The sequence below is a fragment of the Stegostoma tigrinum genome, chromosome 8, assembly GCF_030684315.1.
Source record: "Stegostoma tigrinum isolate sSteTig4 chromosome 8, sSteTig4.hap1, whole genome shotgun sequence".
Classification (NCBI taxonomy): Eukaryota; Metazoa; Chordata; class Chondrichthyes; order Orectolobiformes; family Stegostomatidae; genus Stegostoma; species Stegostoma tigrinum.
The window spans coordinates 96,025,378-96,047,893 of record NC_081361.1 but is presented as its reverse complement, the minus strand read 5'-3'; the positions used below and the strand labels follow the sequence as shown (position 1 = coordinate 96,047,893).

Below are 22,516 nucleotides of genomic sequence, written 5' to 3'. Positions count from 1 at the left end.
CAAAAAAAACATTTTGAGGGGTTCTGAAAGGACAGAGGAGACAGCAAGAAGCAGCTCAGAGGATTTAGTTGAAACATGCAAAGATATAGTCTAAAAGGTACATTAAAAGATGGCTTTTGAAGGCATTTGAAGACCTGGAAGATCATAAGAACTGGGCCACCTTCGAGTCTATGCCACTATTCAAGCAGATTGTGCTTGATTTGAAATCCACTTTCTTGCTTGATGCCCGCAACCCTTGACTCCCTTGGTAAGGATTACATATATTTCTTTGGAATGCAAACTGGGAAAAATGAAAGTTTGGTTGCTGCTGTATTGCAGAGACTGAACCGGTTCGCTTTCTTACAACTCGAAGGTCAAAAGGGGAAATCTGTGACGTTCACTAAGACAGGAGATGCTGGATTTGTTACTTTTGCAACAATTTTGGATGTATTTTAAACTGTCGTTTGTCACAGAACAGACCTTCAGAAAATCTGCCAGCCAAGACAGGTCTGGCTGTCTCTCTTTCTCTCGGCGAGTAGGACAGAAACATCTATCAGACTCTGAATGGAACTTCAAACTCAAGACCTATGTCCAATTGATCAGCCACCAAACTAATTATTTTGTGATATGGAGGTGCCGGTGCTGGGCTGGGGTGAACAAAGTCAGGAGTTATGTGATACCAGGTTATGGCCCAACTGGTTTATTTGAAATCGCAAGCTTTCGGAACGCTGTTCCTTTGTCAGGTCACCTGGTGCAGGAGCAGTGCCCCGAAAAATTTTGATTTCAAATAACTCTATTGAACTATAACCCGGTGTTGTGTGACTTCTGACTTTGACAACAATAGAACATCATCATCAAAAGCCAAAAGAACCAACAGAATTGTATCAGTGATAATGGGAACTGCAGATGCTGGAGAGTCCAAGATAATAAAATGTGAGGCTGGATGAACACAGCAGGCCAAGCAGCATCTCAGGAACACAAAAGCTGACGAAGAGCTGATGAAGGGTCTAGGCCCGAAACGTCAGCTTTTGTGCTCCTGAGACTACATTTTATTATCTAGAACCAATAGAAAGCCATCTCACACCCTTGTGGTTTCGAATTTTGATCCATATAATTTGTTCCTTTTGCTTATGTCTTTCACTCATCGTACTTCTGCAGAACTGTCTGTCTCATCTCTCTTCTTTGTCAATGAATGTGTATATTTTTGGGTTTAAAGGGATTGTAGGTCAAGTTTGTGCAGTTGTAACTTAAAATCCATCTTGCCATTCATAATAGGTTAAGTTTGCTTATTAAAAAAAGAAAGTCTTTTTGTTTATTTTTGGAACCTGGCGTGAATTTCATTAATCCTAGATAGCAGTCAATGTCAGGCAAATTAGCCATATTAACCATTAACCATTCTCTTCTGCTGCAAGGAAAACAACCCAGTTTTGTCGAGTGACTCTTTGTAAGTAAATCTCTCACAGCCCAGGCAACATCCTGATAGATCTTCTCTGTACCCTCTCCAGTGCAATCACATGCCTCTTACACTGAGAATTCTACATTTCTTTACCCATTTGTGATGGCTAATGGAATAATATGACTGCGATCAATACACCTACAAAATCAGATGTCTCTAACATAGCCTTGAATATTCAATGACTGAGCCTCAACTGCTCTCTATTGAAGAGGATTCCAATGACCCACTATTAGAAACAACTACATCCCCAATCTTCACGTTAAATGGTACAGCCTTTATCTGTAATCCACGCCACCCCCCACTTTCAGAATCCTCCAAAAGGGCCAACACTCCAGGGGCTTCAGGAAGACAAGTCCACCATGAATGGATCTGAGTGGTCAGTGACAAAATGAGAAATTGCTGGACAAACTCAGGGGGTCTGGCAGCACCTGTGGAAAGAAAGCAGAGTTGACATTCGAGTCCACAGACTTTTCATCAGAATTGATAGTAGCAACTTCTGTTTTTTCAAACTCCACTGCGCTTTCATATACCAAGATCTGACACATTTGCATTGGTGTGAAGGTAGATAGTGTGACAACAAGGTGCTGATGAGGCAATTGGCATCGATGCATTAAAAGGGAAGTTTGATCAGCAGTCAGAGAGTCACCGAGCTGTACAGCATGGAGACAGACCCTTCAGTCCAACTCGTTCATGCCAATCAGATGTCCTAAATTAATCTAGTCCCATTTGCCAGCATTTCCCTCTAAGCTTTCCTGAATGAGGGAGAAAGGAAGGAAATAGAACATAGAACATAGAACATAGAACAGTACAGCACAGAACAGGCCCTTCAGCCCACAATGTTGTGCCGACCATTGATCCTCATGTATGCACCCTCAAATTTCTGTGACCATATGCATGTCCAGCAGTCTCTTAAATGACCCCAATGACCTTGCTTCCACAACTGCTGCTGGCAACGCATTCCATGCTCTCACAACTCTCTGCGTAAAGAACCTGCCTCTGACATCCCCTCTATACTTTCCACCAACCAGCTTAAAACTATGACCCCTCGTGCTAGCCATTTCTGCCCTGGGAAATAGTCTCTGGCTATCGACTCTATCTATGCCTCTCATTATCTTGTATACCTCAATTAGGTCCCCTCTCCTCCTCCTTTTCTCCAATGAAAAGAGACCGAGCTCAGTCAACCTCTCTTCATAAGATAAGCCCTCCAGTCCAGGCAGCATCCTGGTAAACCTCCTCTGAACCCTCTCCAAAGCATCCACATCTTTCCTATAATAGGGCGCCCAGAACTGGACGCAGTATTCCAAGATATGTTTGATTTGGTGAGATGGAGAAAGGGGAGTGGTGGTGGAGTCCAAACACCAACGTGGAACAGTTGGGCTGAAAGACCTGCAAGGAAGAGAGAGAGAGAGAGAGAGAGAGAGAGAGAGAGAGAGAGAGAGAGACGCAGAGAGAGAGAGTGACAGAGACACAGAGAGAGAGAGAGACAGAGAGAGAGAGAGACAGAGAGAGACAAAGACAATGACAAAGAGAGAGGGTGTGAGAAGGAGAGGGAGAAGCTATAGATTACACACATGCACAGAGTGAGAAATAGATTAACAAAATAACAGACAGAGAGGGACATGAAGCCTGTAAAACTGAATTAAAATCTCACGAAAAGATAGATCAGCATTTAAAATCTGGGCTTGTCTTCCTGAAACCCTGGAGTACGGGCCCTCGTGGAGGATTCTGGAAGTAAGGGGCAGAGGTGATGGAAGGTGGGGGCTGTTGCTTCTGCTAGAGGATCAGTAGAATTTTCTCTGCTTTATTAATGGGATTGGTAGAAGGTCATAGACAGGTGTAAGCTTCAGTCAGAGCTAGGTTTCTTGGGTTACTCCACATTAGTGAAAGCAGCTTAAAGGGAAAGTTTCAGAAACCACTGGGTTGGCCAGCAAGGAAGCAAGTGCGAAAAAATAATGACAGGAAACACAAACAACTGGAGACCATTGCAATCCTGTCAGAAGGTAATTAAATTTAATCAACTTAATCAGTTACTCAGTTCCATGCTCTATTATGCAAGGTGTTGCTAAAAGTGAATTAAAGAGAGTGAATCATGCTGTATTCTACAACAGTGGAAGCCTCTCTCTCCTCCCATCTACACATTATCTGAACAGCGATAATATGACAAGCTCTAGCAACAAGGCACTTTATGCAAGTAAAAAAAAGGAAGATGAGTTTAAGCAGTATTTTGTATCTGCAAGAACGATTAGAAGATGCCTACCAAAGCTACTGTCAGTATAAGATTAATTACCCTAATCCATCTTACTATCTTCTTTCTGTCTAATTTCCTAGTCACTGTGACCTTCCTACCAGGTGGAAGATACTTAGATGTGGCATTACAGATGTTTCTCCCCCTGGTCTAATCGGAGATTGAATAGTCAAAATGCTAATATCAATTCTAGTCGAACTATTAACTATGAAGGTGGAGAGATTGGTCTATTGAGAGCGTATTTCCCTGTTACTCACTTCAGGAATGCAGCTCTGTGCTTATTGTCTGCACTGTGAAGGTACCTTATGTCATGAATAATGAACTTGTTTGAGATTTCAAAATCGTTTTCATGGAGTCACTATGTTGTGGAAGCCGGCTACATGGCCCATGAAGTTCACACTGACCCTTCTAAACCCCTACCCTATCCCTGTAACCCTGTATTTCCTATGGCTATCCCACCTAACCTGCACACCCCTAGACACCATGGGGCAATTCAGCCTGGCCAATCCACCTAAGCTGCACAGCTTTGGACTGTGGGAGCAAACTGGAGCACCTGGAAGAAACCTACGCTGACACGGGGAGAATGTGCAAACTCCACACAGACAGCTAGCTGAGGGTGGCAACAAACCCGAGTCCTTGGTGCTATGAGGCAGCAGTGCCAACTACTGTGATCCACTGTACTGATTTGGAATATTTAGATTTTTTTTTAGAATGCACTGATTATAAATACAGCGGGTAAGCTTAACAGCAATTAATTGGCTCGTCATTCTGTAAGAACTGAAGTAAAAGAAACAGGGAGAGCTACAAATCAAAGGCCACAAAAGGGCAGCAGAATAGGCTGTTCAGCCCATTCAGTCTGTTCTGCCATTCAAATGAGATGAAGGCAGATCTGAAAATCCTCAACTCCACTCTCTTGCATCTTCCCCCATAACCTGTGACACTACAGATTCCTTACAGAGATTCAGCTCCCAAGGAGTAGTCAAACCAGGGACAGTCCTCGACAGCAATGGCTGTTCCTGCACTCTACAGCAGCAGCCCCATGACAACGGAATCACCACAACAGCCTCAGTACTCAACACCAACAACTGCCAATTTCCAGACACTGTCCTACAACTTATCCACTTCATCCTCGGCCACATCATCTTCAAATGCGACAACAAGTTCTTCATCCAGATGCATGGAACAGCCATGAGGACCAAACGTGCACCACAACATGCCAACACTTTCATGCACAACTTTAAGCAAGACTTCTTCGCTGTGCAGGACCTCTGACCAATGGCTAGACATCAGATACGTCAACAACATTTTCTTCCTTTGGACTCATGACAAGGAATCACTGAAATAACCACAAAGCGATGTCAACAAGTTTCATCCCAACATCAGGCTTACCATGGGCTACTTTTCAGAATCAGTCTCACTCCTGGACACACACATCTCCAACGAGGAGAGACACCTCAGTACCTCAATCTACCGCAAGCCCATGGATAACCTCACAAAGCTGCACTTCTCTAGCTTCCACCCTAAACATGTTAAAGAAGCCATCCCCTACGGACCAGCCGTGCGCATACATAGGATTTTCTCAGATAAGGAGGAACATGACAGACACCTAAAGATTTTGAGAATAAGAACGGGATCGCCAGTTCGTATCTGCCAGTGAAAATCGGCAATGCTCTCCTCAGAAGACAGACTCATTATACGGTTGATAGGGTATCCTTTGTCATCTGGACCTTCCCTGCAGTGGAGAGACTACGCCATGTTCTTCACAGCATTCAACACGTTATCAATGACATTGAGCATCTCACCAAGATCCTCCATACGCTTCCACTTCTTGCCTTCAAACAACCGCCAAACCTTAAACAGACCATTGTTCGCAGCAAACTACCCAGGCTTCAAGCCAGCATCGACCACAACACCAAACAACCCTGTCATGGTAACTTCTACAAGACATGTCAGATCATCAACATGGATACTACCATCACATATGGGAACGCCACCCACCACATCCAAGCCAGATACTCATATTAGCCAGGGGTATGGTATATTGGCGAAAATATGCAGACGCTTCAACAGTGCACAACAATCGCCAGAAAGGGATGTTTCTTCCCAGTCGGGGAACACTTCAGTGGTCAAGGACATTCAGCTTCTGATCTTTAGGTAAGCGTCCAAGATAGACAACAATGCAGAATTGCCGAGCAGAGACTGACAGCCAAGCTCCATACCCATCAAGACGGCCTCATCTTGGATTTGTGTCACACTACATGTGGCCCCAGCACACTGCTTTGTATCCGCAAAATCTTCCTTACTGTCCTGTTTTGTCACCATCACTGGGATAAATTGTTTTGAATGCTCTCCCTCAATTAGTTTGCAGAGTTTTGGATTTACTTGTGACTTTGCTTAGACCTTCAGTATGTGACTCTTAAATTGATCATGTTTTTCCAGTCATTTGGTTTGTCTCCAGCACCGCCTTATTTTTAATTTTTGGGCAATTATCTTTCTGCCTCATTTAATCAGATTATAGGTCATCACTTTGCTTCTTATTCAGCTGTTGACACTTTACTCACACCGTCTGGCCCTTTTGATCACCTGCAGAGTCTTATTATTCGACTCTCCATGCACACCATTTGTATGATCTTTTGATCTCTCTGCCTATAAATTCTGTGTCTGCATGTTTCCTTCTCAGGGGCAGTGCTGTGAAAGCTTGTGATTTCAAATAAACCCTTTGGAATATAACCTGGGGTATTTGTGACTTCTGGCTTTATCCACCCTAGTCCAACACCGGCACCTCAACACCCTGATAGATTAAAAATCTATGTCAGACTTGAATGTACTTAATGATCCAGCTCTGACAGCCCTTAGTGGTAAAGAATTCTACAAAGATTTGCCCCTCTACCAGAACCTCAACAGAGGATGGAGTAAGACTTATTCTGTGGTTGTGGGAATGGCATGGCTTTCCGATGGGATGAGCCCAAGCTGTTTCAATATGGTTCCATTCTTTTCGACTTCTGGAGAGGTTGGTGTCTGGGAATGGGGTCTTGCCATCTGTGTTGTCAATGCAGAACTTCTGGAGCCACACGATGACCGAGTAAAGCCCCCACCCGTCACTGCTGTTAAAGCAACTGCAATCAACTTCACTGACAAGTAGAAGAGTTTTCCACAGTTGGATCCATGGTGTAACCTGAGGCTGCTTCTTGTCTGGTGGTAGTGACCCTACCTTTGAGCCAGGAGACTTTGGTTCAAGTCTGATCTGCTCCAGAGCTGTGTCATAATGTCTCTGAACAGGGGTATTGGGAAATACATGGACAGGAAGGGCGTGAAACTCTTGCGGTGCAGCGGTTGTGTCCCTACCTCTGAGTCAGGAGGCCCAGGTTTGAGTCTGTCCTGCTCCAGCAGTGTATTGTGACGTGTTTCAACAGGTAAATGAGGAAAACATCTATAACATATGTAGATTCTGAGTGGAACGGACTCAATGATGGACTGAATAGCCTTTTGTTTCGCTGATTGAAAAATACGGGCTCACAGAGAGGGGCCTCTGATAGGGCCCAGAACTCTAACTACGGAGGATCGAAAGGGAGGAGAAATGTCAGCCATGATGGTTCAGGTTTAGGGTGGGATCAGCTCAGTTGCCACAGTGACACATGTTCTTAATTCTTTCACAAGGTTAGTAATTGTTGGAAATCAAACAATATTAGAGAAGCTGAGGCATGAGATTAACAGCAGCACTTGACAATGTGATTTATGAGGGACAGGCAGAAAGGTAATAGAATTTTCTCTTTCTGTTTTGGAACATTCTACAATTCAGCCCCTGTACAGGTCAGGGAGGAGAGGTGAGGGTGGTGGAATGTCAAAATCTTTTCTGATTCATGATCTGCTTTCAAGTTACGGTTTTCTGAACTTACTTCTTCCTGTCTGGGGACTCCTTACGAATATAGATATACAGTCCCAGGGACACCATGCAATTATTGATACAACTGCCACAGGCCTAATTCATCTGGTTGAAATTATTGGCATCAGTTCAACTTCAGACAACACTGCAGACAGCTGGCCTGTTTTTATTGGGAGTCAGCACTGGGCAAAAGCCCAACAGCCAGCTGATAAATATTCGTATCTGATCCGACACTCAGACCGACTCTCCGTCCCCTTGGGAATTTCCCTTGGACAACCAAGAAATCCCGACATGAAATACCACGCTTCAGCGTGACTGTTTATTCACTTTCATTTGACAAGCCAAAAGTTAAACAGAGTAACACATGCAGTGAGGATATTACATCCGGCTATTTCTTCACCTGCTCTTGCAGAGCAATGTCAATGATGAAGTATGTATCGGTCAGACTACCATTTATGACAGGCATCCTCTTTCTACATCTGATACGGGTGTCACTGGCTGGGTCACAAAATCATCGAAATGCTACCGTGTGGAAGCAGGCCATTAGGCCCATTTGCGTCTACACCAACCCTCCAAAGAGCATCCCACCCATCACCCCCCGCCCGATCGCTACAATCCTCCATTTCCCATGGCTAATCCACCAAACCTACACATCCCAGAACACTACGGGCAATTCAGCATGGTCAATCCACCTAGCCTGCACATCTTTGGACTGTGGGAGGAAAGCGGGTCACCCAGAGGACACCCACGCAGACATAGGGAGAATGTGCAAACTCCACACAGACAGGCACCCGAGAGTGGTACAGTGGAGGTTCACTGGGATTGTTTCTGTGGATAAGAGGGTTGTCCAGTAACGTGATGTTGAGTAAATTGGCTTTATATTCACTGGACTTTAGAAGAATGAGAGAATCGTGTACAGGACTCAGCACAGAAGATAAAGGGGCAGATTAAGGCCTTTCGACCCATTGAGGCTACTCCACCATTTGATCCTGGCTGATCATAATGGGGAAGCTGCTAGCGAAGATGCTGAGGGATAGGATCGATTTACATTTGGAAGAAAATGGGCTTATTATTGATAGACAGCATGGCTTTGTGCAGGGAAGGTCATGTCTTACCAACTTGATAGGATTCTTTGAGAAAGTGACAAAGTTGATAGATGGAGCAGGGCTGTAGATGTCATATACATGTGGACTTCAGTAAGACGTTTGATAAGGTTCTCTATGACAGGTTGATGGAGAAAGTGAAGCCGCATGGGGTCCAGGGTGTACTAGCTAGATGGATAGAGAACGGGCTGGGCAACGGGAGACAGAAAGTTGTAGTGGAAGGGAGTTTCTCAAAATGGAGAACTGTGACCAGTGGTGTTCCACTGGGATCTGTGTTGGGACCACTGTTTTTTGTGACATACATAAATGATATGGAGGAAGGTATAGATGGTCTGATTAGCAAGTTTGCAGATGACACTAAAATTGTTGGAGTAGCAGATAGTGAAGGGAACTGCTGGAGAATGCAGCAGAATACAGATAGATTGGAGAGTTGGGTGGAGAAATTGCAGATGGAGTTCGCTCCAGGCAAATGCAAGGTGATGCATTTTGGAAGATCCAATTCAAGAGCGAATTATATGGTAAATGGAGAAGGCCTGGGGAAAATTGATGCACAGAGAGATCTGGGTGTTCAGGTCCATTACAACCTGAAGGTGGGCAACTCAGGTCAATAGAGTGGTCAAGAAGGCAAACGGCATGCTTTCATTCATCGGACGGGGTGTTGAGTACAAGAGTTGGCAGGTCATGTTACAGTTGTATAGGACTTTGGTTCGGCCACATTTGGAGTACTGCGTTCAGTTCTGGTCACCACATTACCAAAAGGATGTGGATGCTTTGGAGAGGGTGCAGAGGAGGTTCACCAGGATGTTGCCTGGTATGGAGGGAGCTGGCAATGAAGAGAGGTTGAGTAGATTAGGATTATTTACATTAGAAAGGCGGAGGTTGAGGAGGGACCTGATTGAGGTCGACAGAATCATGAGTGGTATAGGCAGGGTGGATAGCAAAAAACTTTTTCCCAGATTGGGGGACTCAGTTCCTAGGGGACACGATTTCAAGGTGAGAGGGGGAAATTTGAAGAGAAATATGCGTGGAAAGTTCTTTATGCAGAGTGTGGTGGGTGCCTGGAATGCATTGCCAGCGGAGGTCGTAGAGATTGGCACGATAGCATCATTCAAGATGTATCTGGACAGATACATGAATGGGCAGGGAGCAGAGGGGTACAGATCCTTGGAAAACAGGTGACAGGTTTAGATGGAGGATCTGGATCCATGCAGGCTTGGAGGGCTGAAGGGCCTGTTCCTGTGCTGTAATTTTCTTTGTTCTTTGATATGTTTCTCAACCCCATTCTCCTGCCTTATCCCCATAACCCTTGATCCCCTCACTAATCAAAAACCTGATCAAAAATCAGTCTTCACATACTCTCAATAACCTGGCCTCCACAGCTCTCTGTGGCAATGAGTTACATATTCACCACCCTCTGGCTGAAGAAATTTCTCTTCATTTCAGTTCTAAAGAGCCATCCCTTCGCTGAGACTGCGCCCTCAGGTCCTGGTCTTTCCTACAAATGGAAACATCTTCTCCATGTCCACTCTATCCAGGCCTCTCATTATTCTGTAAGTTTCAATCAGATCCCACTTCATCCTTGTAAACTCCAGTATGCACAGACCTACAGTCCTCAGCCACTTCTCATATGACAAGCCCCTCATCCCTGGGATCATTCTTGTAAGCCTCCTCTGGACCCCATCAACACCAGCACTTCCTTCCTCAGATATGTGGGACCTTACTGTTCTTGTACCCCTATTTCTTATGTTCTTCGGTCAAGGCTAAACAAGTTTCTGTAAGTTTTGAGGACAGGAGCAGGAGTTGGTCATTCAGGCCTTCCAACATGCTCTACCGTTCAATATGAGCAGGAATATTCCCTTTGTGCAATTCATCATGTAAGATGCATGGAAAGCTTTCCATTTTTAATGGATCAGTTTGAGCTCCTAAAATTAAAGCAGTGAACTATCAGCTTATACTACAGCAATGAGAAGACACCTGTCCATTTATGATCTAACAGGGGCCACATTTCACAGCAGGGTTCCTTTTGGGCAAACACTGAAATGAAATAGTATCAGCAGGCAGTCCGGCAGACTGCAACACGGGGATCAATGGGTGCTGTAATGATACGCGAGACATTTGGATTAAATATTAAACCAAAGGTTTGGTCGATGCTGAAAGATCACAAGGAACAGGTGACAAGATTATCTTCTACAGATGATCGCGGGATTTGTCTTTTTTTTTATCTTTTACCACCATTGCCAAAAGTAGATAAATGGTTTGTCGTACCAGGGTCACTGATGGGCCTAGTTGATCCAAAATGGCTGCCCCACTTGGCTCAACAGCAACAATGATACGATATAAACTAATGAAGCAATTTCTTCATGACTGCTCCATGTATGCGGTATATACATGCAAGATGCAGTTATAAGCCTATTTCAAGCAGCAGTTATTTTCTTTACAATGGCGGAAGCAATGACCTGGTGTTGTCATCACTAGGCTGCTCATCCAGAAACCTACCTCATGTTCTGAGGGCCTGGTATCACATCCTACCACAGCAGGTGGAATTTGAATTGCATAAAACCTTGGAATTAAAGTTGCAATGATAACCATCAGAACCTTGTTAATTGTCAGGAAAATCCCATCTGGTTCATGAGAAGAAAATGCCCATCCTCATCTGTTTTGGTCTACATGTGACTCCAGACCCACAGCAATGTGGTCGACTCTCAACTGCCCTCTGGGCAATTAGGGATGGGCAATAAATTCTGGCCAAAAAGCTGCACTCCCATGAACAAATGATGAAAATAAAATTTATGCACTGTCCCAATTCACAATCCATGTCCAAAGAATATGCTGCTCTCAAAAGAGATCATATTTTTTAAAATTTCTTTCACAGGATGGGGGCAAGTTCAACATTGCTTGCCCATCCCTAATTGCCCAGTGGGCAATTAAGTGTCAACCACATTGTTGTGGGTCTGCAATCAGATACAGGCCAGACCGGATAAGGATGGCAGTTTCCTTCCCTAAACATGGCATTTTTTTCCAACAACTGGCAATGTATTCCTGGTTATCAATTCCAGATTCTTAGTGAATTCAAGCTCCACCACCTACCATGGCAGGATTTGAAGCCAGATCCCGAAAACATTGCCTGGTCTCTGAACTCAACAGCGACAACACCATTAGGTCAGCACTTCTCCCTCATTGATACTTAGTATCCCACAGATTGGTGTAAGTTGGATGTACTTCAAAGCGGAATTGGCTTTCCGTCCTGAGACAGAAAGCAGCGGCAATGTAGAAATGGCACTCGCAGCCTTCCCAAGCCGCAGTGAGGTGGGACAGCCTCGCCCAGGACACACTAAACATCAGCGTGAAGCACAGCCAACCAGACAAGAGGAGCCAGAAGGATAGCTCATCTGAGGACCTCAGTTCTTGCGCAAGTTGAGAAGGAAACAGTAGGTGTACTTTGGGGTGTGTGGAGGGGAGCAGGGGAAGTGGGGAGAAATGGTGGGCGGCATTGCAAGGCAGTGGGACTTCATGCAACACATTCGCAAAGCAGGAAGGAACAGTATTGAGGGGAGGCGAAGGGTGTTGCTTGTGGAAGGTCAACAAAAGGCGAAAGCAACATTGCAGTGGAGGTACCTTAATGTACGCCCGACAAGTCCTCTCTCTTTTTTGGAGCTTTTCGAACCATGGGAGACAAAAGTTCAACACAGGGAAGAAACAACACAGAAAGGATTAGTAAAGGAAAAAAGATAGCGGAAACTTTGACTGTCCCTGCCTCCCCCACGGTGTCTTGAGTGTGCGTCAGAAAAGCACGAATCTGTTGCCACCAACAAGCGGAAGAGCGACGGCCAGAGCTGCTGCCCTGTGCCATTCCGGTGTCATTAACCCTACCTTGTTAAAACTTCGGCCCACGGTGTCTTTCTCGCTGGGTCGTAGCTCCTGGAGCTGGGCATCCAAAATGTCGACCAGCTGTTCCATCAGTCTAATCGAGGAGCTCACATCTCCTGCGTAGATGGGTCCCCTGGTGTGCTTGGCCAGTTCGTTTGCCAGGATAGCTGCATTTTCGCCACTCCGGATCTGTAAGCATGGATTTGCACACGCTCAGTCTCCCAATCATGAGCAATAATTAGGAGTAGGCCATCAGTTAATAAAATACACCGTATTCCTGGCTCCACCTCCCCACCCCCACTACCACTGATAACTTTTCACCCTCTTGTTTATAGAGAATCTATCCATCTCAGCCTTAAAAATATTTACAGATACTGCCTCTGCCAACTTTCAAGGAAGAAGGATCCCAAGACTCACTATCATGAGAACAAACAATTGTGGTCTTTTCATTCTGAAGCGCCCACTCACCATGTCCCTATGCTACATGCTGTGATCTACCTGGATGAGAGCAAACACATATCCTAATTTCTACAGACCTGAAGCTACCTGAGGTACGCACAATGGGCTTTGAGGGGCTCTGTATTTAGGCACAAGGTGAGGGTTGTGTACAGTTTTGGTTTCCTTACTTGAGAAAGGATGTACTAGCACTGGAGGGGGTGCAGAGGAGGTTCACTAGGTTGATTCTGGAATTGAGGGGGTTGGTTTTTGAGGAGAGACTGGGTAGGCTGGGACTATACTCAATGAAATTTAGAAGAATGAGAGGGGATCTCATTGAAACATATACATTTACGAAGGGAATAGCTAAGATAGAAGCAGGGAGGTTGTATTTACTGACAGATGAAACTGTAACGAGGCGGCACAGCTTCAAAATAAGGGGGTGCAGATTTAGGATTGAGTTGAGGAGGAACCTTTTCACCCAAAGGGGTGTGAATCTGTGGAATTCCCTGCCCAGTGAAGCAGTTGAGGCTTCCTTGTTGAATGTTTATAAGGCAAAGAGTAAGGTTCGTAACAGTAAAGGAATTAAAGGTTATGTGAGTGGGCAGGTAAGTGGAGCTCAGTCTCAAAAAGATCAGCCATGATCTGATTGAATGGTGGGGCAGGCTCGAGGGGCCGGATGGTCTACTCCTGCTCCTGGTTCTTATATTCTTTTGCTGCTCCAAAATTGTGTTTACGTGTTTGCTCTGCTTCTCCATTTCAGACATAGCTTTCTCTGCACAGATGCTACGAGTGCTGCTGAGCGTCTCCAGCACTCTCCATGCCTGTTTTAGATTTCCAGAATCCACAGTATTTTGTTTTTGAAGATGTAATGGCATTAGTGGCAGCCCAGAGAAGGTTCTCCAGTTGATACCAGGTATGGAGGGATTGCAGTGTGAGGAGAGGTCAAATAGGTTAGGTCTGTGCGCATTGCAAGGTGGAAGAATGAGAGACGACCTTATTGAAAATGAAAGATTCTAAGGGGTCTTGACAGAGTAGGTGCAGAAAGGTTATTTCGCTTGTGGGACAGTCCAGGACCAGACAGCATCATCTGAGAATAAGGGGTTGCCCCTTTCAAACAGATGAAGAATAATGACTTTTCTCAGAGTTGTAAATCTGTGGAATTATTTAACACAGAAGACTGTTAAGGCTGTACATTCAGGGCTGAGATAGGCAGATTTTTAAATCAATAAGGGAATTGTGCATTAGTGTGAAAAAGCAGAAGAGTTGAGGACGATCAGATCAGCCAATGATCTCATTGAATGGTAGAGAGACTAGACTGTGAAATAGCCTACTTCTGCTCCTCTGCCTTACGGCCTTATGACGTTACCAGTCCAGACAATTTGGGAAACTGGTCTGCGGCTCTTCACCCAAGTCTGGCTGGGGACAATGAACACATTGTGAGTCCATAAGAATCTTGGGAACATGCATCTGAAATGAGCTAAAGGGCTAAAATTTGAAAGCAAGGTTTTTGCTTGTTAAAGTCAGCTTCCATGCATTGTTAAGCTGCTGTATCTTTAGCGCCTTCCAGCTCAGCTATCTGTTTTTGTAATTTGGACCTATGTATGAATAGAAAGACTAAAAACTAGAGATCACTGTTGTCAAGGCCAGATTTGAAAATGCTTAATAAAGTTGTGTTAAATTTTACACTTACTCCACATGAACAGACACACACACACCATTTAAATTAAGACTAGTGTCTCAATTAAAACGGCATCAGACACAAGTTAAGAATCTTGTATGATAAGATCATCATCAGCAACTGGCTGACTGAATTTCATTGGCAAAATAAATAATTTGGACGTTTTCTCACCTTTTTTTTGCTCTGTGCAAATGTAGTAGTTCAAAGCTAAATGACCCAGAGACTGATAAAGAGAAGCAAATCTATTTACAGTCATCTTTGTTTGAGTACGACAGGCTCTCCCACACGTTAATCAGGGATGCTACACAAATACTCTTCGCATTTCCAATTACCTCACTGTGCTAGCCTCCAAGCAAACTCATATGTTTACTGCTTCCCAAGCCACAAATTGGTTGTCAAGGGTAACCAGACTGGAAGCTCAAATCTCCACAAACGTGAGGGCCAAAGGCCACATGGTTCCTGAGGATAATTGCCCACAATGCCTATTTGATGCTTCGAAAAAGAAAACTATGCTTTCTTAAATCCCTGATGATGAGGATACATAATGACTACGCATGCATGTTATCCCTGGGGGTTGTCGTACCTGTGAGACAAGTTTAAAGGCACCGAGCTGGCATGGGTGAGGTTGCGTTGAAGAGACAAAAAAAAAGAAACTGACGCGTTTAGCGAGCATTTCTCCAACTGAATTCGCTGCGCTCCGCTTTTAATCTTTTATAAACAAAACACATCTGTACGAACAAACCTTCTGAGCCACTTGATTCACCCAGTGTGATGTACAGTTGCTAAGATCGGGACCCTTAGGGTTCCACATTCCAGTGGAAACCATACAGAGATAAGAGGCAGTGCCTACAAGAGATGAAGCAGAACAAATTAGGTAAACTTTCGAAGCATCTTTCCGTGCGTGTAAAACATCAACAGGCATAAATAGTGGTTTAGCCTTTGCAGCAATTCACTGCTGGTTTCTGTACTTTCCACCACCTCTGGCTAGCCACTGACCCAGACAAACGCCCATTATTGAGGAAAAGCCACCCGCTCACTCTCCAAATCTTATCCTTCGGTTACAATGCCTCTGGCCCACTTTTTGAAGATTTCTGCCTTTTCGAAAGAAAGTCATTAAAACCTGTCAAGTGCCCATAAACAACTTAGCTTCATTTCTCAGCGCTTCTGGCACTTAGAAACAGAAAAGCATAGAGTTCTTACTTTGTGCAAACAGGCCGTTCAGCCCATCGAGACCAGAACAAACCCTCCACAGAGCACCCAACCCAACCCCATCCCTAGCCCAAGCCTTGTAACCCTGCATTTCACAAGGCCAATCCATTGAACCTGCACATCTTTGGAAAGAAAGTGGGGCATGTTTGGAACACAGATGACTTTGCAGGTCATGAACTGTTCTCTTGAGGAAAATGTTACAGCCAGTTTTAAAATTTATTTCTTGAAAGTCAACATTGACAGTGAGGCTTGGAGTTAATGCACATTCTGAATTAGAATGCAAAGTATGAGATGTGGTGGAGGCCATTCAGCCCTTCAAATGACTCCACTATTCTATAACCCCATCACCTGTCTCAATCCCATTTACGTCAATCTCACCTTCCCACACTGCCCTCACATCCCTCCATTCTGTTAACGCTGAAAAACCTACTGACTTCTGCTTTGAACGTACTCAAAAATTATGCATCAGCAACCGTCTGAAGGTGGAGAATCCCAAAGGTAGACAACTCTTAAAGTGAAGTTATGTCTCCTGACCGCAGGCCCAAATGGCTGCCTAGCTCAATCAGATATTGTGACCCCATGTTCTCGAATACAGAGGGACAGCGGCATTTCTATCAATCACTGCAAGAAATTTCCATGTTTCAATTAGGTCACGTCTGCATTCTTACAAATCCAGGAAATTTGTGCTCCCTTAATCAAAAGCAGAGAACAGCTTCCGTGTAAAACTCTTCATTCCTTCCTCCCATTGCTCTGTGGGGACTTCAGTGAGTGGCTATCAAGAAGATGTCTTTTCTCGAACTCAGGATCATTGGTTGAGCAATGGAGTTGCTCGTTTAAGGCTGAGATGAGGAAATGTTTTTCTCTCAGAGGATTGAGAGTTTTTGGAATCCCTTTGCTGAAAATCCAGTGGATGCAGAATCTTTAAATATCCTTAAGACAGAGCTGGATAGATTCTTGATGACCAGTGGCAGTGATAGGGGCTGGTACAATTATAACATTTAAAAGGCATCTGGACAGGTTTAAGAAGAGGAAGGGTTTAGAGAGATATGGGCCAAACGGTGGCAAATGGGATTCGATTAATTTAGGATTTCTAATCAGCACGGACGGTTTGGACTGAAGAGTCTGCTTCCATGCTGTACAGTCTATGATTCTACCCCAATGTACTTGTGTAAGGTTTGATTTATCTGAACAGCACACAAAATATTACTTTTCACTGTATCTCAGTACATGTGACCATAATAAATCAAATCAAATGAATATATATTTTGGGGTAATAGAACAGAATCCAGAATAGAGTGATAAAGCTACAGAGAAGGTGCAAAGAAAGATTAGCTCTAAAGTCTGAGAGGTCTGTTTATAAGTTTGATTATAGCAGGGAAGAAGGTGTTCTTAAATCTACTGGGATAACAAACTGTGGAGCTGGATGTACACAGCAGGCCAAGCAGCATCTTAGGTGCACAAAAGCTGACGTTTCGGGCTGAAGGGTCTAGGCCCGAAACGTCAGCTTTTGTGGTCCCAAGATGCTGCTTGGCCTGCTGTGTTCATCCAGCTCCGCACTTTATTATCTCGGATTCTCCAGCATCTGCAGTTCCCATTATTTCTTAAATCTACAGGTGTAAGTTTTAAAACTTTTGTATCGTCAGAGAAAAAAAACTAGGTTTTTTTGTAAAAATCTAGCAATTCCAAGGTCACCTTTACTGTTACAGGGCTTTTCAATTCCCAGATTTCCAAAAAAAAATCAAATGTAGCTTTGAAAATACTTCCAACACTTTTCGTAATTGCATTATTTGACATTTATGCTCCCTGGATGCAGATGATCTACTTCAAAACAGAAAAAACACAAGCCAAGTGTTTTACAGCCAAGAACATACTTATGAAATCTAGCCACTGTTGTGATGTTGCTGCCATGTTTTTGCAGGCAAATACAGCTGACAGGGCATGGACAGCAGGATCCTGTAAACAGTACAAAATTACCAGATGCCCTGGATTTGCTGATGTTTGTTGAGGGACGTCCCTTGAGAGGACAGTGGAAATATTTGAACGCTAGGAGTAAAAGATAAAGTCACCATCGTCCTGCACTCCCCAGTCATGGAGAAAAAATTGTGGGTGGTTTAACCTGAGGGTCATCACAGATTAGGCAATGGGGGATGTTGAGAAGGGAAGTTATTCATGGTAATCTCAGCTGGTGTGGAAACTGAACTCATGCCTTTGGTTTCACTCTGCACCACAAACAGCTGATAGCCAATTGACCCCAATTTTGCCAAATTACATCAAGAGTCATATTTTGAATTGTAACACTTCTGCAAAGTGCCTTTGGAAGTTTTATGAATAAAGGCCGAGAGGAATACAAGTGGTTGATTGTTAGCTCATGCCCTGGGAAAATTATACCATTCTCTCTCACCTTGCTTAATCTGATAACTAACCACACTGATTGCACAAGTGTAGCGCAAATGATCAAACATTCGTATTTCAAAGACATGAGACAGCTTACCCTTCTTGTCAAAATCCTGCGTACATGCCATGAGATATCAACAATGTATTTCCTCTTGATTTTAAAGACTGTTTCACTGAAATTCCACCTACTACATCTCTTGAGGCATTCAAGGTTGATGATTTAGACTGAAATATGTGCGAGGGTGTGGGGTAAAAAGCAGGACATTGGCATTGGGTCACAATGCTCATTTCATGGGCCAAAACATGGGCTGAATGTTCTGTATCTGTGCCGTAACATTTGTGTGATTCTGTGTCTATCCTAACTTTCGATACTTGTAACTATGATGTTGTGGCCATTATAAAAACTTGGGTAACTCAGGGAGAGGAATGGCTGTTGGAAGTTCCAGGATTTAGATGCTTGAAAAGAAGTAGGGAGGGTGAAAAAAGGGGTGGGGGTGTGGTATTGCTAGTCAGGGCGAGTATAGTAGCTACTGAAAGGCAGTTTGAGAATGATATGTCGACAGAGTCAGTTTGGGTTGAGGTCAGGAACAAGAAAGGAGCAGTCACTTTGTTGGGGCTTTCTTACAAATCTCCTAATAGTTGCAGAGAGGTAGAGGAGCGGATTGGGAGGCAGATACTGGAAAGGTGCAGAAGTTGCAGGGTTGTAGTCATGGGTGACTACAACTTTCCAAATATTGATTGGAAACGTTCTAGTTGTAATAGTTTAGATGGAGTGGATTCTGTCCAGTGCGTTCAGGAAGGATTCCTGACACAGGATGTAGAGGGACCAACACGAGGAGAGGCCACTTTGGATTTGGTGCTTGGCAATGAATCGGATCTGTTGGTGGGAGAGCGTTTTGGCAGGAACGATCATAATTCTGTTTCTTTCACGGTAGTCATGGATAAGGACAGGTACATACAGCAGGGTAAGGTTTATAATTGGGGGAAGGGTAATTACAATTCAGTTAGGCAAGAACTGAGTAACATAAATTGGGAACAGATGCTGTAAGGGAAGAGCACCACAGAAATGTGGAGAATGTTTAAGGAATGCATACTGTGAGTGCTTGATATGTTTGTCCCTAGCAGGCAGAGAAGATGCAGTCGAGCGAGGAAGCCATGGTTCTCGAGAGAGAGGTGGAATGGCTGGTTAAGAGGAAGAAGCATGCTTATGTAAGGTTTAGGAATCAAGGAACGGAAAAGGCTCTAGAGGGATACAAGTTAGTCAGGAAGAAACTGAAGAAAGGGCTTAAGAGAGGTATAAAGGGGTATGAGAAAACCTTGGCTGATAGGATCAAGGAAAACTCCAAAGTTATTTACATGTATGTGCAGAGCAAGAGAATGACCAGAGAAAGGGTAGGGCCGATCAAGGATTGTAAAGGGAATTTGTGCACGGAGCCTAAAGAGATAGGAGAGGTCCTTAATGAATACTTTTCTTTGATATTCACAACTGAGAGGGACCAAGTTGTAGAGGAGGACATTTGAAACAGGCTGGTAGGCTAGAGGAGGTCGATGTTAGTAAAGAAGATGTGCTAGGAATTCTGAGCAAGTTGAAGATAGATAAGTTCCTCGGGTCTGATGGGATTTTTCCAAGGATTCTATGAGAAGCCAGGGAAGAGATCACAGGGACTTAAGCGATGATGTTTTCATCCACACTGTCCACGGGTATAATGCCCGAAGATTGGAAAGAGGCAAACATCATTCCCTTGTTCAAAAAAGGGAACAGGGATAACCCCGGAAATTACAGGCCAATTAGTCTTATGTCAGTGGTGGGCAAATTAATGGAAAGGGCTCTGAGAGACAGGATTTATGATCACTTGGAAAGGCAGAGTTTGATTTGTGATAGTCAGCATGGATTTGTGAGGGATAGATCATGGCTCACAAACCTTAATGAATTCTTTGAAGAGGTGACCAAACACGTAGATGAAGGTAGAGCAGTGGATGTGATATACATGGATTTAAGCAAGGCGTTTGATAAAGTTCCTCATGGTAGCTCATGCAGAAGGTAAGGAGGCATTGGATAGGGGAAAATGTGGCAGATTGATTCAGAATTGGCTGACCCTTAGAAGACAAAGGGTGGTAGTGAACAGGAAATATTCAACAAGATGCTCAGTACAAGTGGTGTACCACAGGCTCTGTTCTGGACCTCCTCTGTTTGTGATTTTTGTAAGTGATTTGGATGCAGGAGCGGACGGGTGGATTAGCAAGTTCGCGGATGATATGAAGGTGAGTCACATTGTGGGCAGTGTGGAGGGTTTTTCTAGGTTACAAAGAGACATTGATAGAATGCAGAGCTGGGCTGAGAAGTGGCAGATGGAGTTTAACCCTGAAATGTGTGAGATGATTCATTTTGGAAGGACAAACTTGAAAGCAGAATACAGGGTTAATGGAAAGATTGTTGGCAGTGTGGAGGAGCAGAGGGATCTTCGGGTTGATGTCCACAGTTCCCTGAAAGCTGCCACCCAGGTGGATAGAGTTGTTAAGAAGGCGTATGGTGTGTTAGCTTTCATTAATAGAGAGATTGAGTTCAACGGCCGTGAAGTCATACTCCAGCTATACAAAAGCCTGGTTCGGCCACCTCTGGAGTATTGCTTCCAGTTCTGGTCACCTCATTACAGGAAAGATGTGGAAACATTGGAGAAGGTGCAGAGGAGATGTACCAGGATGTTGCCTGGAATGGAGGGAAGGTCTTATGAGGAAAGGTTGAGAGAGCTAGGGTTTTTCTCTTTAGAATGATGCAGGATGAGAGGTGACATGAAAGAGGTGTACAGAATGATCAGAGGTATGGATAGAGTAGACAGAGACTTTTTGCTAGGGTGGAGGTAGCTTTTACGAGGGGACACCGTTTTAAAATGAGTGGAGGTAGATATCGGGGAGACGTCAGAGGTAGGTTATTTACTCGGAGTGATAGTAGTGTGGAACGCATTGCTGGAAAGGGTAGTGAAGTCGGCCTCATTGTGGGCATATGGATGATAGTATACAGTAGGGATGGAAGTTAGATAGACCTTAGGTTTCGGGTAAAAGTTTGGCACAACATCGTGGGCTGAAGGGCCTGTGCTGTGCTGTAATGTTCTATGTTCTAACTGGAACTGACGCTCTGTGTGTAGGAGCAGTTCAATTATTCTGTACAGCATTGCTGGAAAGGCAATGGCAAACATACTGGAATGGGTCTTTCTTTTTTGGTGAATAATTGGAGTCGGAGATTGTGAAATACAATCTGTGAATCCCAAGGATTGCATTTGGAGGCATTCCACAATGATCTCCGAGCGTGAAAATGTTTCTTTTTGCCTATCATAGTCAAATTCTATTCGGTACCATATCTCTGTGAGCTTACTCCTACCTCCCGCTGTTAAGCTCTTGTGATCAGCCCCATGCATGTCAGACACTCTCAGTCATGTGAAGTGTAAAGGCTGGATCGGGCCTGTTGCGCAGAATATTCTGTTTCCCATGCTGTCAAAGCTAACCAACAAAAGGACAACATTCCACAGCAGCAGATCGGGAGCCTTGCATTTCAGATCGTCTTTTAAAACTTATTTCACAGGCGTCTCTGGCACTATGTGTTGCCTGTCCATAAACAGCCTTGAGGTGTTTGTGGCAGTGGCTGCCATCTTGAGCTGCCACACTCTTTGAGGCATCTGCAGTGAGATGGGAGAGAAAGAGCAAATGACAGGGACTCTTGAAACGATGTCAGGAGTGGCATGGTGGCTCAGTGGTTAGCATTGCTGCTCCACAGTGCCAGAGACCTGGGTTCGACTCCAGTCAGGTGACTGTCTGTGTGGAGTTAGCACATTTTCTGTGCCGGTTTCCCCCCACAGTCCAAAGATGTGCAGGCTAAGTGGATTAACTGTGGGAAATGCAAGGTTATGGGAATGGGGTGGGCTGAATGGTATCCTCTTCAGAGAGTCAGCAGGCCAAATAGCCTGCTTCCACACTGTAGGGATTCTATGAGATGAGGAGGAATCTTTTCTCTTGAAGGGTTGTAAATCAATGGAAACCTTTACCAAAGGGCTGAGTTGTTCATTATATTCAAGGCTGAGACGGAGTTTTAATCAGTAAGAGGATGAAGGGTTATGTGGAAATGGCAGGAAAGGGGAGTTGGAAATGGCAGGAAAGGGGGGTTGAAAATGAACATATCAGCCATGATCTCATTGAATGGTGGAGCAGAGTCGATGGGCAGAATGGCTTGCTTCTGCTGAAGTGTCTTATGGTCTAAATTTGACTTTATTCA

At 44.3% G+C, this 22,516-nt stretch overlaps 1 protein-coding gene across 18 annotated transcripts in view; it reads right to left on the bottom strand.

The window, feature by feature from the left end:
- Nucleotides 1-22,516, bottom strand: part of adgrl2a (adhesion G protein-coupled receptor L2a) — a 470,025-nt gene that overhangs the window by 90,524 nt on the left and 356,985 nt on the right. For 14 of the 18 annotated variants that reach the window (XM_059648145.1, XM_048538964.2, XM_059648147.1 and 11 more), the window contains exons 7-9: nucleotides 15,392-15,495; nucleotides 12,537-12,722; nucleotides 12,282-12,320 (exon numbers count right to left, since the gene is read on the bottom strand). In XM_059648145.1, coding sequence (XP_059504128.1) covers nucleotides 12,282-12,320; nucleotides 12,537-12,722; nucleotides 15,392-15,495 — 329 coding nt within the window. The remainder of the gene's footprint in view (nucleotides 1-12,281; nucleotides 12,321-12,536; nucleotides 12,723-15,391; nucleotides 15,496-22,516) is intronic. The other 4 variants (XM_048538969.2, XM_059648156.1, XM_048538982.2 and 1 more) reach the window with 1 other exon arrangement.